Source organism: Notolabrus celidotus, chromosome 9 (assembly GCF_009762535.1).
Source record: "Notolabrus celidotus isolate fNotCel1 chromosome 9, fNotCel1.pri, whole genome shotgun sequence".
NCBI lineage: Eukaryota > Metazoa > Chordata > Actinopteri > Labriformes > Labridae > Notolabrus > Notolabrus celidotus.
Window position 1 is genome coordinate 27662981 of NC_048280.1, and position 17895 is coordinate 27680875.

At 41.0% G+C, this 17895-nt stretch overlaps 2 protein-coding genes across 2 annotated transcripts; both read right to left on the minus strand.

Annotated features, from left to right (window-relative positions):
- Positions 1 to 2856: 2856 nt before the first annotated feature.
- LOC117818614 lies at positions 2857 to 3834 on the minus strand. Its single transcript, XM_034691565.1, has one exon. The coding sequence runs from the start codon at positions 3832 to 3834 to the stop codon at positions 2857 to 2859; it is 978 nt and encodes a 325-aa protein (XP_034547456.1).
- A 7693-nt stretch (positions 3835 to 11527) lies between these two features.
- vsig8b (V-set and immunoglobulin domain containing 8b) lies at positions 11528 to 17895 on the minus strand. Its single transcript, XM_034692991.1, has 8 exons — positions 17753 to 17895; positions 17354 to 17433; positions 13975 to 14144; positions 13595 to 13796; positions 13216 to 13368; positions 12993 to 13115; positions 12650 to 12788; positions 11528 to 12174 (listed from the first exon to the last, which is right to left on the minus strand). Exons 2-8 carry the CDS (start codon positions 17424 to 17426, stop codon positions 11934 to 11936), a joined length of 1101 nt encoding a protein of 366 aa, XP_034548882.1. The 5' UTR covers positions 17427 to 17433; positions 17753 to 17895; the 3' UTR covers positions 11528 to 11933.

Consider the following 17895-nt stretch of genomic DNA (forward strand, 5'->3'; position numbering starts at 1 on the left):
CCATTTCCATTTACTGTTGAAAAAACATGTAAATGACATATGGCCACCACTGAAAACTGGGCTAACAGTATGTTTCCTAGACGCCTGTATGAAGACGATTAAAAATCTGTATTAAGACAATGCCAACATATTAATGCTAAAACTATTGCATCACAATCACCAACTAAAATTCTAAAGACAGTCAGCATCATTTCACCATCAGTCATCAGACAGCTTTCCATATTTCCCTTCATTAGGTATCAGTATATAACTATATAAGCATCTAGAGTTTTTTCTATCTTCTTGGTCAGAGCTGTTCAGAAGTACTAGCGTGTGCACAGTCCTCTTTTTATCCTTCATTAGAGGTGAATGTTTGAGATGAGCAGATGTCTCTGAACCTTTGTGTTAACATCAAACAGTCCATAATGGACTGAATTTATGATTTTGTATGAAAAATAAAATACATTAGGCTACATCTTTTTCTCTTTGAAGATGAAATTTCAGCTTCTACTGAGAGAGAAAAGCCATCAAAGTAATCACATTGGTCCTACCGACAACACTGTTGTCAGGTAATGGCAACATGGGGCAAAGATCAATTGTTGCTTTTTATGTGGAAATGTTAAAACAAAACATTTCCTTTGTTCCTTTATGCCATGTGCATGATCAACAGTCAAGATAGCAAAGTTAATGATCTAGATTAACACTAGCCACAGCTTATTTTGGTTCTCTACATGGCTAACATTATGTTTGTTGTACAAGCTGCGCGCTTGCTTACGTTACCTAACTTAGCTCCTCTTCACTAGCAAGGACCACGCCACACAAGGCTATAAGTTGAACATTTAATGAATTAGTTGTGCGTGGTGTGCCCAGCAGAAGGAGACTCAGGATGGGGGTTCCGTCTCAGCGTTATCCTGCCGGAGCTGATCTTGATCCAGGTTGTACCTGGAAGTAGACAGGGCATAGAAGGAGCGAGCACGAGTTGAGTAGGAGAGGACAAGGAAATAGGTTAAGTGCAGTAGAGTAAGGTGAGGGAGGGTGGGTTGAAGAATCACGGACAAGCAGTTGGAGTAGGCTGGCTACGTTTAAGAAGGCTTGTCAGGTGATTGAGGGTGTGGTTTAGGCGTGGTCCTGCTCCCGAATCTAAGTTAACACCTTAACTTAATTTATTACAGATCCTGTCAGTTATATAATAACGCAATGTCTTTATGTAAAACTTGATTTCATGTGCTCCACCATTTCTGGAAACATCATCAGACACATCACAACAGGTGAACACAAAGCTTTCTGAAATATTTGACTTACAGTGGTGTAAATATGAAAAGGGTGGGGTGTTCATGTGATTTCTCCTCATGAACACGACCCCATTTGAAGGCACCATACAAGTTCTATACAGCCTTAGACTTTGTCCTCTGCATGTGTGAGGAGTGTTTTTTTTCTGGTGTCTTGTAACAGTCAAACTGAAAGTCCCCCTCTCTCTAAAAACATTTAAATAGGCTGTTTTTGCACCAAGCTGTTAACAACTACATGTGACACCTACAGTGCGGCAGCTGTTTAAGGAATAAAAAACTACATCATAGAAAAAGTCGGGCTTCATTTTGACAATCTCTGTTGCTTTTGTAGGTCATAAACAGGCATCAGTATCTATTTGAGTATGCTGTATCAAAAACTGAAAACCAGTCACAGGAGCTTTAAGAAAGGTATGAAAAACTTCTTCTACGCTTTCGTTCCCTTAACAAAAAAGTTTAGGGTTAGAGAATATTATTCCATAGTAAGGCTTTGCACTTACTCTGTCCACTATTTTACAATATTCAGCCATCATGTCACACCCTCCTCCCTGAATCTGACTGAGAAGTACAGTGGGGATGGAATCCGAAGCCTCAGTATGACTTAATTCCCCTGCATCAAAGGAAGTTCTGCCCTTTCCTACTTTGTCCATTAAGCAGCTGGAGGGAGCGACTCTATGTGTGGAGAGGGATTAGCTGCTCTATTGTATCTCTGCTTTGAACCTCACTAGGTGGTGCCAGAGGGTGTGAACTGATGGAGCATTGCAAAGAGGTCCACTGCACTTCTGTAAACCTCTATTTACTCAGGGAAGGTTTGCTCGGCCTGAGTGCACTCCGCCAGGAACGCCCTGCTTCGCTCACACACACACCTACACACACAGCTGCAGTTACACACAATAACACCGGGGAGATGTCGAGTACAGCCCGGAACACGTCTGTTGAGGACCAATGGACAGATCCACAGGAGTAAAATTGCGATTTTAAGCGCTTTCCCCCATCAGGTATACTTTTCTCCTCAAACTAGTGCAGGAGTTTTGACTGGCAACTGTCCAGTTTTAGTCAGGCTGCTTTTGTCCTCCCGTGCAGCTTAAAATCTCTGCAACCTGGCTGAGAAAATTCTCATAAAACCTCTGTGATGCAAATAAAAAAAGGATTCAGGTTGTGAGTACTTTCTTGTTTTATTAATATGCTCTGTACTCTCAACAGTCACATGTATTTTTTAGCATTTTTAGATGGGTGCAGAGTTGCATCATGTCCAGGCAGCCATGCCTGGGGATCTATTTTACAGGCCTGACTATTATTTGTTCCACTGAAATATTAATATTGGTAGGAAAGGTTTGATGAGTGTGTGATTTGGATGGAAAGCAGGTTACCTGACCGCTGCTTTCTGTGCAACAGCTCCTGAGCTGCTCTTTCATCTATGGCATTGATGTAAGATGTTGTAATTTATGGTGATACAGCAGGACAGCAGTCATTACTGAAATTGCTAGCACAAAAGATAAAAGAATAAGTTTCTACAGAGTTTTTAATAAGTCCAGACAATGACAAATTGATTTCAGCTCAAAGAGTCTCCAGCATGAAGCAAATTGAGCTCTCAGTTTTTAACTTTTGCAGGAGTGCTGGATTTGGCCTTTTGTTCAGGCACTTTCAGACACGACAAACACGGATATTCATCCATGCAGATGTTGAATTCATGTATGAGCGCTTTCCAAAAAGGCTTCTTGCCATAGATCAGCACCATTGCAGTGACGGTGGTGTAGATTGATGTGAAGAAGAAAGTGAGCATGATGATGTTCTCGTGGTGGACCGCGATCCGGTAGTTGACGAACAGGTCAACAACGAGGAAGACGATGAAGACCGCCACAAGGGACAACGCCATCCGGATCACCCTCATCTGAGCGCCCAGCTTGGGGCCGTGGGCTCCATTGGTGCTGGCTTTCATGTGGCGCAGGTGCATGGCCAGGTGGATGGAGATAGAGATGCAGCATTTCATCATGAGTAACCCCGGCAGAACATCAGCGAGGATCAGATAGAGCGCTTCGTAGACCTTACCAGGGAGGGTGTCAGGCATTATCACTCCACAGTCCTGGTTGGCAACGGTGTGGTTGTCGGGGTGAAAGACCACTATCATGGGCAGACATGTGCCCAGGCCACTTAAAGGGATGAGAAACACGGTTAAAGTGACATGTTTGAGGATGATGGTCTGGATATTTGTGTAGCAGTGGTTGGGCGTGTTCACCAGCTTGGTGCTGTAGTAAAACGTGAGGAAGCTGCTGTCCCACATGATGGTGAACTTGAGGCTGTAGACCAGCAGCAGCATGATCGTGTAAGGGATTTGCAAAATTAGGCACTTATTGTCCAATTCTGCCATGGTCATCCAGAAGTAGCAGATCAGCTGATGAGCCATGTTAGCTATAGATAGAGCCAGGATGATGGTTTCACTGGGACTCCATTTCTTGTTCTTCCTGTTGTTCAACAGACTCATCAGCAGGATGTAGCCGTTAAAGAAGACGGTGGTCATGGCCAGTAGACATGTCAAGGCCCAGAGGGCCACTTTAACTCCCCCATACATGATTCAAACTTTACCCCAGAACAGATCTGTCAAACTTCCTGGGAATAAGTTGAAAAATATTTCTCTCAGTAGTCTGTATGGGGTTCTGGAGTGTTTTGTTTTTGCTGCGTTCAAAGAGATGACAAAAGGGGAAAAAAAGATGCATACACTCTCAAACGGATGATTCTCTTTTCTGACTCAGAATAAATTCAGTCACTCTTTGTCAGTGGGTCCTGAGGGGGAAAGATTCACATAATTAGCTTTTAGAGATACATAAAAACACACACAAATATGTTCTTTTGAAATCTTTTATCATGGATAAATACATGTGAAATCTTCAATTTAGGTGGTCCTGAGCAAAAAATTATAGAATGTAGTAGAGGTAAGAAGGTCACAGGAAGACGCATCCTCCATTTTTACCTCAAAGGAAGCTCCCATGGGTTGGATGAGGCTTTTTATCAACTCGACTTTTAATCTCTGCCTGCAAGTCGTCGCAATCGGTTGTCTGAGTCGGCACCTTTGGCTGCAGTCGTAGAAATCCTTTATGTCTTGTTTTGTTTATCCTAGCATTAATCCTCGCCTCAAGTTGTGTGCGAGATCACACACCAAGGTGAAGTCCTAGGATTGGTTCCGGGACTTATATTTATATATTAGCGTTATAGGTTTGATTTGCATCACTTATGACCACAGGTTGTGGTGACAGAGCATTTGAATGCATGCGGCCAGGATTTGTGCTCATTATGTGGCTTTACTGTGCGTCAGTCAGTGCAGCGTGGCAGCTCGACACTCTCAACCAAACTCTGCAAGCAAATGAGTATTCCTGCTGCTCAGCCACAAATTTACAAACCTCAGACCACACACACACACACACACACACACACACACACACACACACACACACACAAACACAGAAAAACACACACCTATTTACCTGATAAGAAAAGCAAATAACCTCTGAATCACCTTCAGGAGCTTTGCTAATGCTACAGCTTATCACTGTATTCTGCCGTGGAGGAACTTAGTGTGCAGACTTCTAACAAGATGACTTGAATGAGGATTTAATTGATCATTATTCAAATTGTTTTGTTTGCTTGTTTTACCTCTATCCAATCATAAAGCAAAAAGGATCCTAATTACATTAGCAATCATTATGGCTAGCCCATCTTCTCTTCATGAATAGTACTTAAAACAAGCTAATTTTATTATTGTTTTGAAAGATTTATTTTATACCAAACAATCTCCAACCATCCAGGGCCATATTTCTAGGACAGATTCAGCCTTACTGCACAACAGCACAAAAGAACAACTGTTTTCTAACATGCAGAGGCTTTTCAAAATATGAAAGAAGTCTGCTGTGCATTTTTTAAAATAATTACCAACCCTGTTAGAAGCTCTGCGCTCTAAGAAACTTATTATTAAAAGAGGAGATTATGTGGTTTCCCAAAGAAGTTGCCAAAAATTTATTTGTAATTAATTAATGTTGCTATTCCCTCATGTTCATGCTTAGATCAAAGGACAGACTCTTGTACGTACATGAAAAGGCTCTCTTACATGGAGGATGTGTCCTTCTGATGGATGTGAAACACAGAGATAAAGACACAGACATAGAAGTTGACAGTTTTCAATTTGTTTATCCAGAGAAGACAAGAAATAAAGACTGCAGATGCAAATAGTAAACATGTTTTGTGTATATGTGTGTGTATTCTGGTAAATTTGTAAAGAAAACCTGGTCTAAGAACTGACAACCTAAAACACAAAATGCAATTCTAATGTTTTATTTTTTGTCCCTTTTTCTTTCAGGCGGATATATTGTCTCTATACAAAGGTCAGTCATTACAGATGAGTGCAGAGAAGCGCCGGCCCTTTCAGGGGGCACATTGCAGGATTTATTACCAAGGAACTTACAAACAGACACCACGTCCTGCAGCTCTTTCAATTCAATATCCGTCTTTTGAAGATGGACTGAGGTCACTGCCGACAGGAGGTGGGGCTGTGGGCACATTTGTGCCTCTGTAGGTTAGTGCCTCAGCCACAAGCTGTTTGACTAATAACTAGTTTACTGGCTGCTTTTCAAAAACTAGAGAGAGTACGAGACAAAAATAGGCAATTTTGAAGCACTTTGTTCTGCAAATGAAAAATGTTCCAGGAGGCAAATACACACAGAGGATCTGAGGCAAAAACAACTTCACTGTCTCCCAATTTTCTGACTCGTGAGCAGCTCAAAGTTTCTGTTTGTATTTACCCAGTTACAGCCGTGAAAACAGCCAGCAGGCTGTGAAAACGGACACATTGTTTAAATATGTTAATGCTCAAAGGTCAGAATTTGAACATCCAATATTTGCAACATTTTCACGTTTAATGCATTCTTCAAAATTTCTACAACAAAAACACGGACTATTTATAGTTAACTGTTTTTAAGTGACCATACCCAATCTTCAATAGAAAACTAAACCTCTAATTACAGCTTTCTTTCCTTTTTGAGGGAAATAACCATCAGTTTTTTTTATTAATCAATTTCAGTCAAATTCCATTATTGTGTATTTCAAATCCACTTTTATGTCCATATTAACAATGAAAAGCTATTCTTATCAGTGAGCAATAAAATGTACTTTATGATCTGGTGTTTTAGATTCATTATTCAAATAAAAGCTGCACTGATACACAGTGAGGTCTGAAACCATGACTTAAGAGGTAGGAGACATCTTTAAAATGCTTATGCTGCGAAATACGGCGTCTCATTTTTTTTCTTCACTTACAATACACTTACACAGAAGTGCATGGATAAATTGTCTAAACAGTGTCAGTATGGTGTGCAGGTTTTCTGAGATAATTCAGATCACAGGAGCCCCCTCGTTGCTGTCTCTTTAGTATTCATCGTCGGGTCCAAAATAGTGCTCTGCCAGCTTGAGTGATGCGGTTGCTTGATGACATCAGTATGATTGGCTGCCCCTGTATGCTTGGTTCATAGGTGGTAACTCAAAGTCAAACTCTCGCAAACCACAACCATGCTCAACGTATGCCCAAGTAAAGGTACACTGCTAAATAATTCAAACGTTTACAAGCAAATCAATAATAATCGCCTTGGAGGCTATGGACTGCTAATTTTTTGTACATCTTACCACAGTAGGTAGCCAAAGTTCCATTAACTATATCATTCGGCCATGAATATTATTGAATCCTATGTTACCACTGTGGATGTAATGTATTTTCAGGTGCCAAATAAGGGATGTTAACAATTAATCGAGTATCGACTGGTTATGGTTATGATTAGGGTTAAGGTTAGGGTTAGGGTTATGATTAGGGTTAGGGTTAGGGTAAGGGTTAGGGTTAGGGTTATGATTAGGGTTGAGGTTGAGGTTAGGGTAAGGGTTATGACTAGGGTTAGGGTTAAGGTTACGGTTAGGGTTATGATTAGGGTTAAGGTTAGGGTTAAGGTTAAGGTAAGGGTTATGATTAGGGTTAGGGTTAGGGTTAAGGTTAGGGTTAGGGTTATGATTAGGGTTAAGGCTATGATTAGGGTTAGGGTTATGATTAGAGGTAGGGTTATGATTAGGGTTAAGGTTATGATTAGGGTTAAGGTTAGGGTTATGATTAGGGTTAAGGTAGGGTTAGGGTTATGATTAGGGTTAAGGTTATTATTAGGGTTAGGGTTAAGGTAAGGGCTATGATTACAGTTAGGTTCCTGATTAGGATTAGGGTTAAAGTTAGGGTTATGATTAGGGTTAGGGTTAAGGTTAAGGTTAGGGTTATGATTAGGTTTAGGGTTATGATTAGGGTTAGGGTTAGGGTTAGGGCTAGGGTTAAGGTTAGGGTTAGGGTTAAGGTAAGGGTTATGATTAGGGTTAGGTTTATGTTAAGGGTTATGATTAGGGATATGATTAGGGTTGAGGTTATGATTAGGTTTATGATTAGGGTTAGGGTTAAGTTTAGGGTTAGGGTAGATGTTAAGGTTATGATTAGGGTTAGGGTTATGGTTAGGGTTATGATTAGGATTAAGGTTAGGGTTATGATTAGGGTTAGGGTTAAGGTTAGGGTTAGGGTTATGATTAGGGTTAGAGTTAAGGTTAGGGTTATGATTAGGGTTAAGGTTAGGGTTAGGGTTATGATTAGGGTTAGGGTTATGATTAGGGTTAGGGTTATGATTAGGGTTAGGGTTAAGGTTAGGGTTAGGGTTAAGGTTAGGGTTAGGGTTATGATTAGGGTTATGATTAGGGTTAGGGTTAGGGTAGGGTTATGTTTAGGGTTATGATTAGGGTTAAGGTTATGATTAGGGTTAGGGTTAAGGTAGGGGCTATGATTACGGTTAGGTTCATGATTAGGGTTAGGGTTAAAGTAAGGGTTAGGGTTAGGGTTATGCTTAGGGTTAGGGTTAGGGTTAAGGTTAGGGTTAGGGTTAGGGTTATGATTAGGGGTAAGGTTAAGTTTAGGGTTAGGGTTAGGGTTATGATTACGATTAGGTTCATGATTAGGGTTAGGGTTAAAGTTAGTGTTAAGGTTAGGGTTAGGGTTATGATTAGTGTTATGATTAGGGTTAAGGTTAAGGTTATGATTAGGGTTAGGGTTAGGGTTATGATTAGAATTAGGGTTATGATTAGGGTTAGGGTTATGATTAGAGTTAGGGTTAGAGTTAGGGTTATGATTAGGGTTTTGATTAGGGTTAGGTTTATGATTAGGGTTAGGGTTAAAGTTAGCGTTAAAGTTAGGGTTAGGGTTAGGGTTAGGGTTAGAGTTAGGGTTAAGTTTAGGGTTAGGCTTAGAGTTAGGGTTATGGTTAGGGTTAAGGTTAGGGTTATGATTAGGGTTAGGGTTAGGGTTAGGGTTAATCAAACTTTTTTATCGTACACATTAACAAAAAACTGCCAACATATCCACAGAACAGAACCAGAATCATACTCAAGCAAACATAACCAGAACCAAACTCAAGCAAACAGAACCAGAACCAAACTGGAGCAAACATCATTAATGTCCTCAGTGAAGGTTGGAAAATAAAAAATTCTGAGCAGGGTCTCACTCGATGCGAGCCAGCTCTTCGGCTTCACTATAAAGCATCGTCTCTTAGAGCCACAGCTTTTAATCATGACACATCACTACCCTGCTGAGAGTCCCCTCAATGTGGATGGAGTTTGCCCACGGGAAATGAGAAGGTTTCTCGTCAAAAGTCATGCCAAAACCTACATTTTCGCACTTTACAGATGAGGTCAAGAGATAGGGAGAGGGTGTGTGTGCGTGTGTGCGTGTGTGTGTGTGTGTGTGTGTGTGTGTGTGTGTGTGTGTGTGTGTGTGTGTTTGTGTACATGATTGGGGTGAAATATGTCACACAGTTGCAAAGAAACAATTAGTATTTGACACTTCTGACTCCTTTTAGGCTCCACTTTGACTGCTGGGTCAAATTGACCCACGAACAGTATCTATGTAATATAAACATGCAGGGGAGGTTGCAAATATGTGAAAGGAACCATTTTTATTTATATGTTGATAACGCTAATTAAGGCAAGTTGAAGAAGTTTCATACCGAAAAAACACTTTTAATATTTTTTTTCTTTTTTTTACTTAAAGGGTCAATCTGACCCTGAACATAACAGGAGGGTTAATCCTATGAGTAGAGTCATGTGTGCTGTCCTTGGGGCAGCTGAAACATTTGAACTCCACAAGCAACATGTTGCTTTTTATGGGCTCTCTTGGATCAACAAGTGAGAATCTGTGTTTTTTATTGAAGTAGGAGAGAAAATATATCAGCTGTTTTACAGTTGTGAATTTGACCATCAGAAGGGCCCCTTGAGGATGCTCCGCCCCCTTTGCACTGACAGTCTAGCTCGGCCCGTCTATGACATTGGAATTATTTTTGTCAACAAAGCCATCTGGGTATTTTTCTCAGGTGAAACGTGCCGTTCAAAAGAGCAGTGGTGTTGTTATTTTCCATCAAGACAGCAGTAGGAAGACATTCAAGTGGTTTAACTAAGCTGTGAAAATAGCACACAATTAAAACATTTATTTCTGACCTTATTCGCATTGCAGTTAAAGTGTTAACGCCATAGACTGTATGAAATATGGATGTAGTATCCCTGACGTCACCCATCTGTTTCTGAAGCGCTGTTTTGAGGCCAATCGTAAAAGAAAAAAATTCAACTCTTACAGTGTGTGCCGATCGAGAAATTAGCTATCCAGACTACGCTCGTCTTTCGTACCAGGATGTAAACATGTCTATTTCTGCTGTAAAGATCCTTTTTTTGAATTGGTGTTTATGTGGTCTCCGGTACTTCCAGAGCCAGCCTCAAGCGGATCCTCGATGAACTGCAGTTTTTAGCACTTCCGCATTGGACTCATATTTTTAGACCGGAGGTTGCCCCTTGGTTAATGCACAGCTCTGGTTTCACATGTCATGTTTTTTTTACTAACTCTTCAATCAATTAAATGTATTTATATAGTGCCAAATCACAACAAATATTATCTCAAGACGCTTTACAAACAGAGCAGAGGGGTATACTATGAAGCTGGATTTGCGGTTATCGAGGTAACTTCAGGGTTAACTCTGGATTTTCAGTACTTCGAAGGTTGTTTACTTCTTACCAGGGTAGATCACCATGGTTACTCATGCTGAACTCCTAACCTGCTCCGGGGCAGGTTATGCTCACGATAAGAGATGGGTTAGTAGAAAACTCCGGATACTGGCCAATCAGCTCGCTTGATCACGGAGCTCTGTGAGCTGATCGCAAGGGCAGGGGGAGGGGGCAAGGCACCCTGTCTACCTGTATGATTTTGCATAAAATACTGATGACAGTTATTGATTATCTTTCCTGACATCATACTTAAACAGAGTCTAAAATATGTTAGTTGGGTGAAGTTGTTGTTCTGTATGAAATATAAAACTGCGTGTGCTTATCACTTTGAATCATGTTTCATTTTTATTTCTCCAAAGCACTTATTTTGATATCGTCAGGGCTGCAGCTGAAACATTAGGTCTAAAACTGTCACACACGACACAAGACTGAATCAGAATGAGAGATCAATTTCAAGGATAACACAGGAGTTATTATAGTCAGATCGATCTGCACTAGTGATGGGAAATAAGATGTAATTTGCGCATTCACTCTCAGCTTTTTTGTCTCGTCTGCTGGTGCTTTCTTCATTTGTGCAAACACAGCTGTGTTGATGTTAGTTTAGATTATGTGTATAACTTCTTCATATTTTTCTAATGTCAGTGCTCTGAGTCTGTCTGTGATTGTGATATGTCCGCTCTGTTCATGTGAGTGTGCTCAGGTTAATTCTACTTTGACTCATCATGTTGATAACCAGCTTCGTGTGACAGCTTACCGTTATCTCCTTTGTTAGGATAAGTGAAGCCGGATCAGGAAAACGTGTGTGAGATATGTTGAGCTTGCTTCATAGTATAGGCCCTAGGTCTGGACTGTACTCTGTTATATTATTTACAAAGACTCAACATCAAAACAGGATAAGATCCAGATCACTCAGTATTGGACAAATCCAGGACACAAAATCTGAATGTGCAATGAATGGGATTCGCACTCTACATCTGTCTTGTCAGCTGAAAAATACTTTATTAGGTTCACCCCCCTGGGTAGGCCACGTGCCATGATCACTGCAACCCAAATTCCAACATGAAACCTCTGCTGTATGTCATCTCTCATCTCTCTTCCTGCCTTTCCTGACTTAATCTGTCCATATCCAATAAAGAAAAGAACATGCTCCAAAAAACTTAAAAAACACAGCAGAGTTTTATTGTACGCACTTTACAAAAGCCATGCATTCACTGAGCTACATATGCATCATAGAAAAAAAACAACCTTTTTTATTTACATACATTTTACAAACACTTATTGGAAAACCTGTGTAAAAATGACTCATATTATGAGAGCCTGTTTTTATTTATACAACAGTAATGATGTGCCACAATGCATTATGACAGTCAGCCAGTTGTACATGAACGTTTGTTCACAGGCTGAGGTCGGATTTGAAAAGAGTTCAAAGTATGCTGGACCAGCACTCCCGTTAGCCTCCACTTATATTGTATTGCACCATTTGTCATTTACACATTTAACATGAGGATTCTTTCAAATAGTTTAGTTAAGATTAAAAAACACTGTCAGATGTTTGTGTTTTTGTTACACTGGGTATCCATATTGAGGATCATATTTGAGATCAGAAGCTTTCCCCCCTGTAGTAACAGGCTGTGGTGTGTTGTTGCTCCCTCCTGTGTAGACAGCACTGCGGCCTGACTCCCTGTTGGGCAGATAGTTCTTCACAGAGCTGTAGATCACCCCGGGGTGGGTGCGATACCCCATCACTGAGCGCAAACTGGAGTTTCTGCTGGTGGGTCTGCTCTCCGGGGCCGGGGCATCCTCCCTGAGGAGACAGGTCAATCAATCACAAGATCTTCACATTTGCTTCCTTTCTTAGTTTTTTTGTGTGTGTGTGTGTGTGTGTGTGTGTGTGTGTGTGTGTGTGTGTGTGTATGTGTGTGTGTGTGTGTGTGTGTGTGTGTGTGTGTGTGTGTGTGTGTGTGTGTGTGTGTGTGTGTGTGTGTGAGTGTTTGTGAGTGTTTGTGTGTGTGTGTGTGTGTGTGAGTGTTTGTGAGTGTTTGTGTTAGGGTGTCGCTGTTATTGAAATGACAGCTGAGGAGAGACAGGAAATGTGGGGAACAGATAGCAGGGGAAGAAATACAGAAGAGGATCATCGCTGGGAGTCTAACCAGCAACCGCTGCAACGAAGATTGAAGCCTCGAGATGAGCCACATGAGACATGCAATTTATCAGCTAAGCCAAACCAGCACCCTATGATCTTCAGATTTGAGTCTACTTTACTGGCTCTGATTCATTACCTGATTTCGTTTGCGACCTCTTTCTGATAACGGCGTTTGTGGCAGCAGCAGATCAGGAGCCAGATGAGGAGCAAGAGCAGGAGCAGCAGCAGGAGAGCACCGATCACTGCACCAGCGATGACACCAGCCTTGTTGGTAGCTGAAGGAGACCACATGAGATCAAACAAGTTCAACTTTATTCTTCAATAGACACACACCAGCATGATCAAGAGGCTTAGATGAGATTTTGCAAATTATATTCAGACTTTAGAAAATATTTTAAGCGTGCATTCAAAACATTAATTTAGGATAAATGCATGCTGAGAACTTCAGAGTAAATAAGAAGATCACATCATAGACTTACGGTTGTATGCGTGCAGTGCATATTTACACTCTGCTTTGCCAACAGCGTTTTTCGCCTCACACGCGTAACTTCCAACGTTGCTGTCTGTGTGGTTCCTTATCAAAAGCACCCCAGTCTGTGGGTCTTAATGAAAGAAGACAGCATTCAATCCAGGCATACTATACTAATTCAGCTGCATGAATGCATCACATAAAGGCTTTTCTCCCTCTCAAGTTTTGCTCACCTTGGGTTGCTGTGGCTGGAATTGTGCCTCCAGTCTCCCTCCTCCACGTGTATGTCAGAGGAGAGGTCCCCTGTGAGGATTTACAGCAGAGGGACACGGTGCTGCCCCTCTCCTCACCACCTTCAACCCAACACTTTGGCGATGACGGGCGAACTGGTGATGAAAGGGAATAAATAAACTCATGGCACAAAAGCTGCTTTTAAAGGATTGCTTCAATGCTTTAGCTGAGGGTGTGAAAGGGGAGAAGACTCTGCTGAGAAAGGTGTGATAACAGTCTAAAAGAACATTGACATGCCAGGTCGGTGAGAGCAACGTTTAAAAGAAGAATGAGGCGGAGGAAGCAAACAGGTAAAACCGGTCAAAAGGAATTCATCCTCACCCATTACCACCACTGTGACTTTTCTGACGTCGACACCAGGCGCCTTCTTCACTTTGCACTGGTAGGTGGCTGTATCTGAGGGCTTCAGATCAGAGATTGAGATGGAGGCGTCACCCTGTTTAGGATTCCCAATGAAATTCCATCTCTCGGAAATGCGGGGGTCCCCGTATCTGTGCATTATGCCTCCTGTAAAGGACAAGATCTGAGATGCAAACACTGCAATGAGTGATAGAACATCATGAAAGCAGGTTTTTCTACAAACAAAGCCTGAAGGTAACAATCCCACTCCTCTTGCATGTGCAATATGCATGATGCACTTGTCAGACCTTACAGACAGGTTTCACAACAACATCCCTCTCTGTCTTCAAAGAAACACCCACCAGTTGGTCTTTCTGTGTCATATCAGGACGGACATTGGACCATTCGATGTCCAGCTCTCCTGTATCTTGGGAGCCGGGGGTGTACGTGCATCCCAAGTTCACTTTCTCCCCCTGGCCTATTTGGACGGTCTGTGGCCCTGAAGTGGTCACCTGCATAGCTTTTGAAACATCTGAGGGGGCAGAAAATACAAGTCAGGTTTTTCTTTGTCCAGAATGTGAACATTTTTCCCTCTCAGACTTTCATAAACACGTACCAAGGCCAAAAGTCAAACAAAAAAAAAGACAACAAATATGAATTTTCTCCTCAAATACATCCATCTTTTTCCTTATTGCCTCTGTTTGAGCCATGCGTGTGCTCATAAACATCTCCGAGATGAGGAAAGGGGCTGATCTGAGACTAATTGGCCTCTTAAGTCAAAATGAGAAGCATTTGGTTGCTGGAATAAAAGTATAAATGTTCGGCCTATTTTTGCGAAAATGAAGTAACGTTTTGATTTAAACCTCTTGAGGCTCATTAGCTGTCAGAATAATGTAAGTAAATGATGATGAGAAGTGAACGCATGAGCAAACATGAAAAATGTACTTGACAAGTGGCAGTTAGAAGCTGTCCCTGAGTTGTAACACACCCCGCTGACTCATTGTTTACGGCCATGGATTTTAATTATCACTGATGGCTTGACGTTTATAGAACAAACTCAATGCTGATTATTATTGCGTTGCAATGCAACCCAACTTATTTATTTTACTTATGCCACAGCCTCCCAGACATCAGGAGAAATGTTTCTTTTCACCGTTTTCCAATTGAGATGTTTAACCTTCTCTAATAGACCATGTAGATAAATCACATCAGCCTCTCTTTTGACTCATTAAATCCACTATTGCACTTCAATGCCACTGCAACAAAACAAAGAATGTCAGTGGAATTTATGAAAGCATTTCATAAAGGCAGACGTGATGAAGGGAGTCTAAAAAAAAGCTCAAATTAGTCAGTCAAATGTTTACACTGTGAAAGCCCCCTTGGGCAAAAAACGTTGTGATCCAAAGGAGACGTGTTTTCCATGTGGAGAGGCAGCTAAGCTAACTTGCCAGTGAAGCACAGTCACTAAGCTTAACACAAAGAGCTGCAAATATTCAAATCCCACAAACCTACTCATTGGCCCAGACGACAGGCTTAAAAAAAGTCCTGCTTTCTCCGTTTGCTACTGGGAAGTCGAACTGGAGTTTGAAGAATCAATCAAGGCTTTCACAGCAGGCAGTAAACTACAGCTTTAATGAGGTGCTCCAACAGCAGGGTTTGAAGGGCTGGAGGGTTTTTCTCATTCATTTTTTATTTTACTTAGTTTATTCATAAAGCATGTTTAAAACCACTGCATCTGACCAAAGTGCTGTACCAGACCAAATAGTACACCGAACATGAAATAAACCCAAAGAAAAATCAACATGAGATAAACAAAGCATTAAAAACAGACTGTGCACCAGCAGCTTATTTACCACAGGAGGGTTTTATCATTTATGTGTAAAAGCAGCTTTCGAGACAGCCCAGTCCCACAGCACTCTGTGCAATAGTCATGAAATAATAATATATCGATTCATGTACACGGACACAATTCCTTCATTTTTTCCCAGAGTCAGTCAGCATGAATTTCAGACTGGTGTATTTTATATTTTGAAACCGTATTTCTGGCCTGCAACACAATAAAAGTGTTTCCTGTCAGTCTGCAAAACCGCAAAACTTCTCCAACGGAAAGTTCTTTGTCTTTGGCAGAGGAGACAGCTGTTCCTCTCCACGGTGAAGACCAGAGGTAAAGCAGCCTAGAGCATAACAGCATCACTGTAGTTTTGGTGCCAAAAGAGTTTAAAAAAAAAACATGAAAAGTTCAGATCGGTTCAGAACTACAGCTAAGAAGGATTTGGGGTTTTGGGTTTTGCTAACATTTGATATTTTATGCTAACTATAAAAGCAGGGTTAAAGGTGGGTTGCGTGTACATGACCTTTTTTGGACAGTTTTAAATATGAGCCTTTTAATTTTTGTCCTCCAATAACTGATTTTAATCTTCTGTTTTAAAGTCCTGTTTGTTTGATCCATCTATCTCCCCTGACCCCACTGCAGCAGACTTTGTGACCCCATATATGTGACTAGAAGTTCCCTTCTTGGTGGGTTTTCTAAATATTGCTAAGTAATTGAAAACAACCACTTCTTTTGAAGCCTATCACATTTTTTCATACTGTACCAAAATCAAAATCTGACTACATATTAAAGTTTAGGCACCAAAACTACAGTAATTTTTCACATCTGTCTAATTAAGCAAATAGTTTTCCTAGAAATAACTCTAACCTCCACAACTTTTAATACAACATAATTTGTGTCACTATCAAGTTATGGACCCATGTGAACTGATGCACAGAACCTTATGTGTTGTAGGTACATAACACACAAATACGGACCATATCCAACCGAAATACACAAAATTGAAAATGGCGCTGTCTGAAAGAGCGTTTTAAACTGGTATTATTGGTCCCATATGTGTGTAGTTCAGATGACAAAAACTGTACTGACAATGTGTTTTATACACAGAACTTTACGGTATCTGTCCATGTAAATGATTCAGTGAGTATAATGCTGTGAATATTTTACAAACTGCAGTGACATTAGGTAGCTCAAGCCAAGATTTGAAGGAGTCTTCAGAAGAAGTGGATCAGTTCCTACATTGAGAAGCAGACTTTGAAAGTAGTAAACTCTGAGTCAAAGCCTTGAGTGAGGGAAGGCCAGGAGCCCCTTTTAAGACAACCTGGAGTGAATATTGTGAGAGTGGGTGAGTTTCTGGAGACATAACAAGAGTTTTCTTGTTTTTCTACTTTGTTTGTATCGTATTTGATTTGATGTTTTTCATGATCTGCTCTATTTTCTTGTTGTTTGTGTATCCAAAAGGACAACTTGGGTGAAAGCCAATCTCTGATTTCTTAATAAATGCCTCTCAGGGTCTCCTTTCTAAACCACACACAGTTGGACCCCTCACTGAAGCACATATGGAAACAGCTTTGAATGCTATGCGGGGTACCTGATAGACACCCACATTATCAGCACACGGTTCATTGATTGTTTGCTATGCTATTCACCCTGTGGTATTACTGTTGTATCTTCAGCTAACAGCATGGCAGACCAGCCAGTGTGAATCACAGATCAGACTGAAAAAACACCTGCTGTTAGTAATCACACAACCTCCACTCTCTCTATGACCGAAATATGTAAGCCTTCTTGTAAACAGGACAGTCAATGGACAAAGAAAGAGGCATTCAAAGACATGTCAAATGTAGTATTCGCTTTGACTGTACTTATCTGTAGTCTCAAACACACTCCCAAGATAAAAAAGCACTCACCTGTTTTGAGCTGGATTGTTAGCAGAAGTAGCACAGCCACCTTTAGCCTCCAGTTTGTAAATTCAGACTCCATTATAACCCTGAGAGCAACATAAAGGCAACACATTAGACTGTCATTTTAGTGTCTGCTGTATTTGAATGCTTGTTTGTATCTCTAATATGACTTCATGAAGTGAAAAGGTTTCTGCAGCATAGTTGTCGTCTGTCTCTCCACACAAACGTTTATCTTAAATCTAACACACTCTTTGAAATAGGAGAATTGCTGCTCCTATTTTCCTCCTTTTTAAAGCAAGTGAGGTCTACAATGAATATAAAACGCATAGAGAGGCAGAATGTTTGGTCGTAAGTACTCTCTACAAAGAATATCAAGTAGAGAAAGATAAAGCAGCTCTGACGTACCTTAAAGGGAAGAAATAATCCAAAGTGTGAGTAGATCCTGTGAGGCCTGGCTGTGTGTCAGTACCTGTGGAGCTTGCTTATTTAGTTCTCAGGTGAAACTCAGCAGCAGTCAGTGTGGCCACACCCTCTCTGTCCATAGTGCA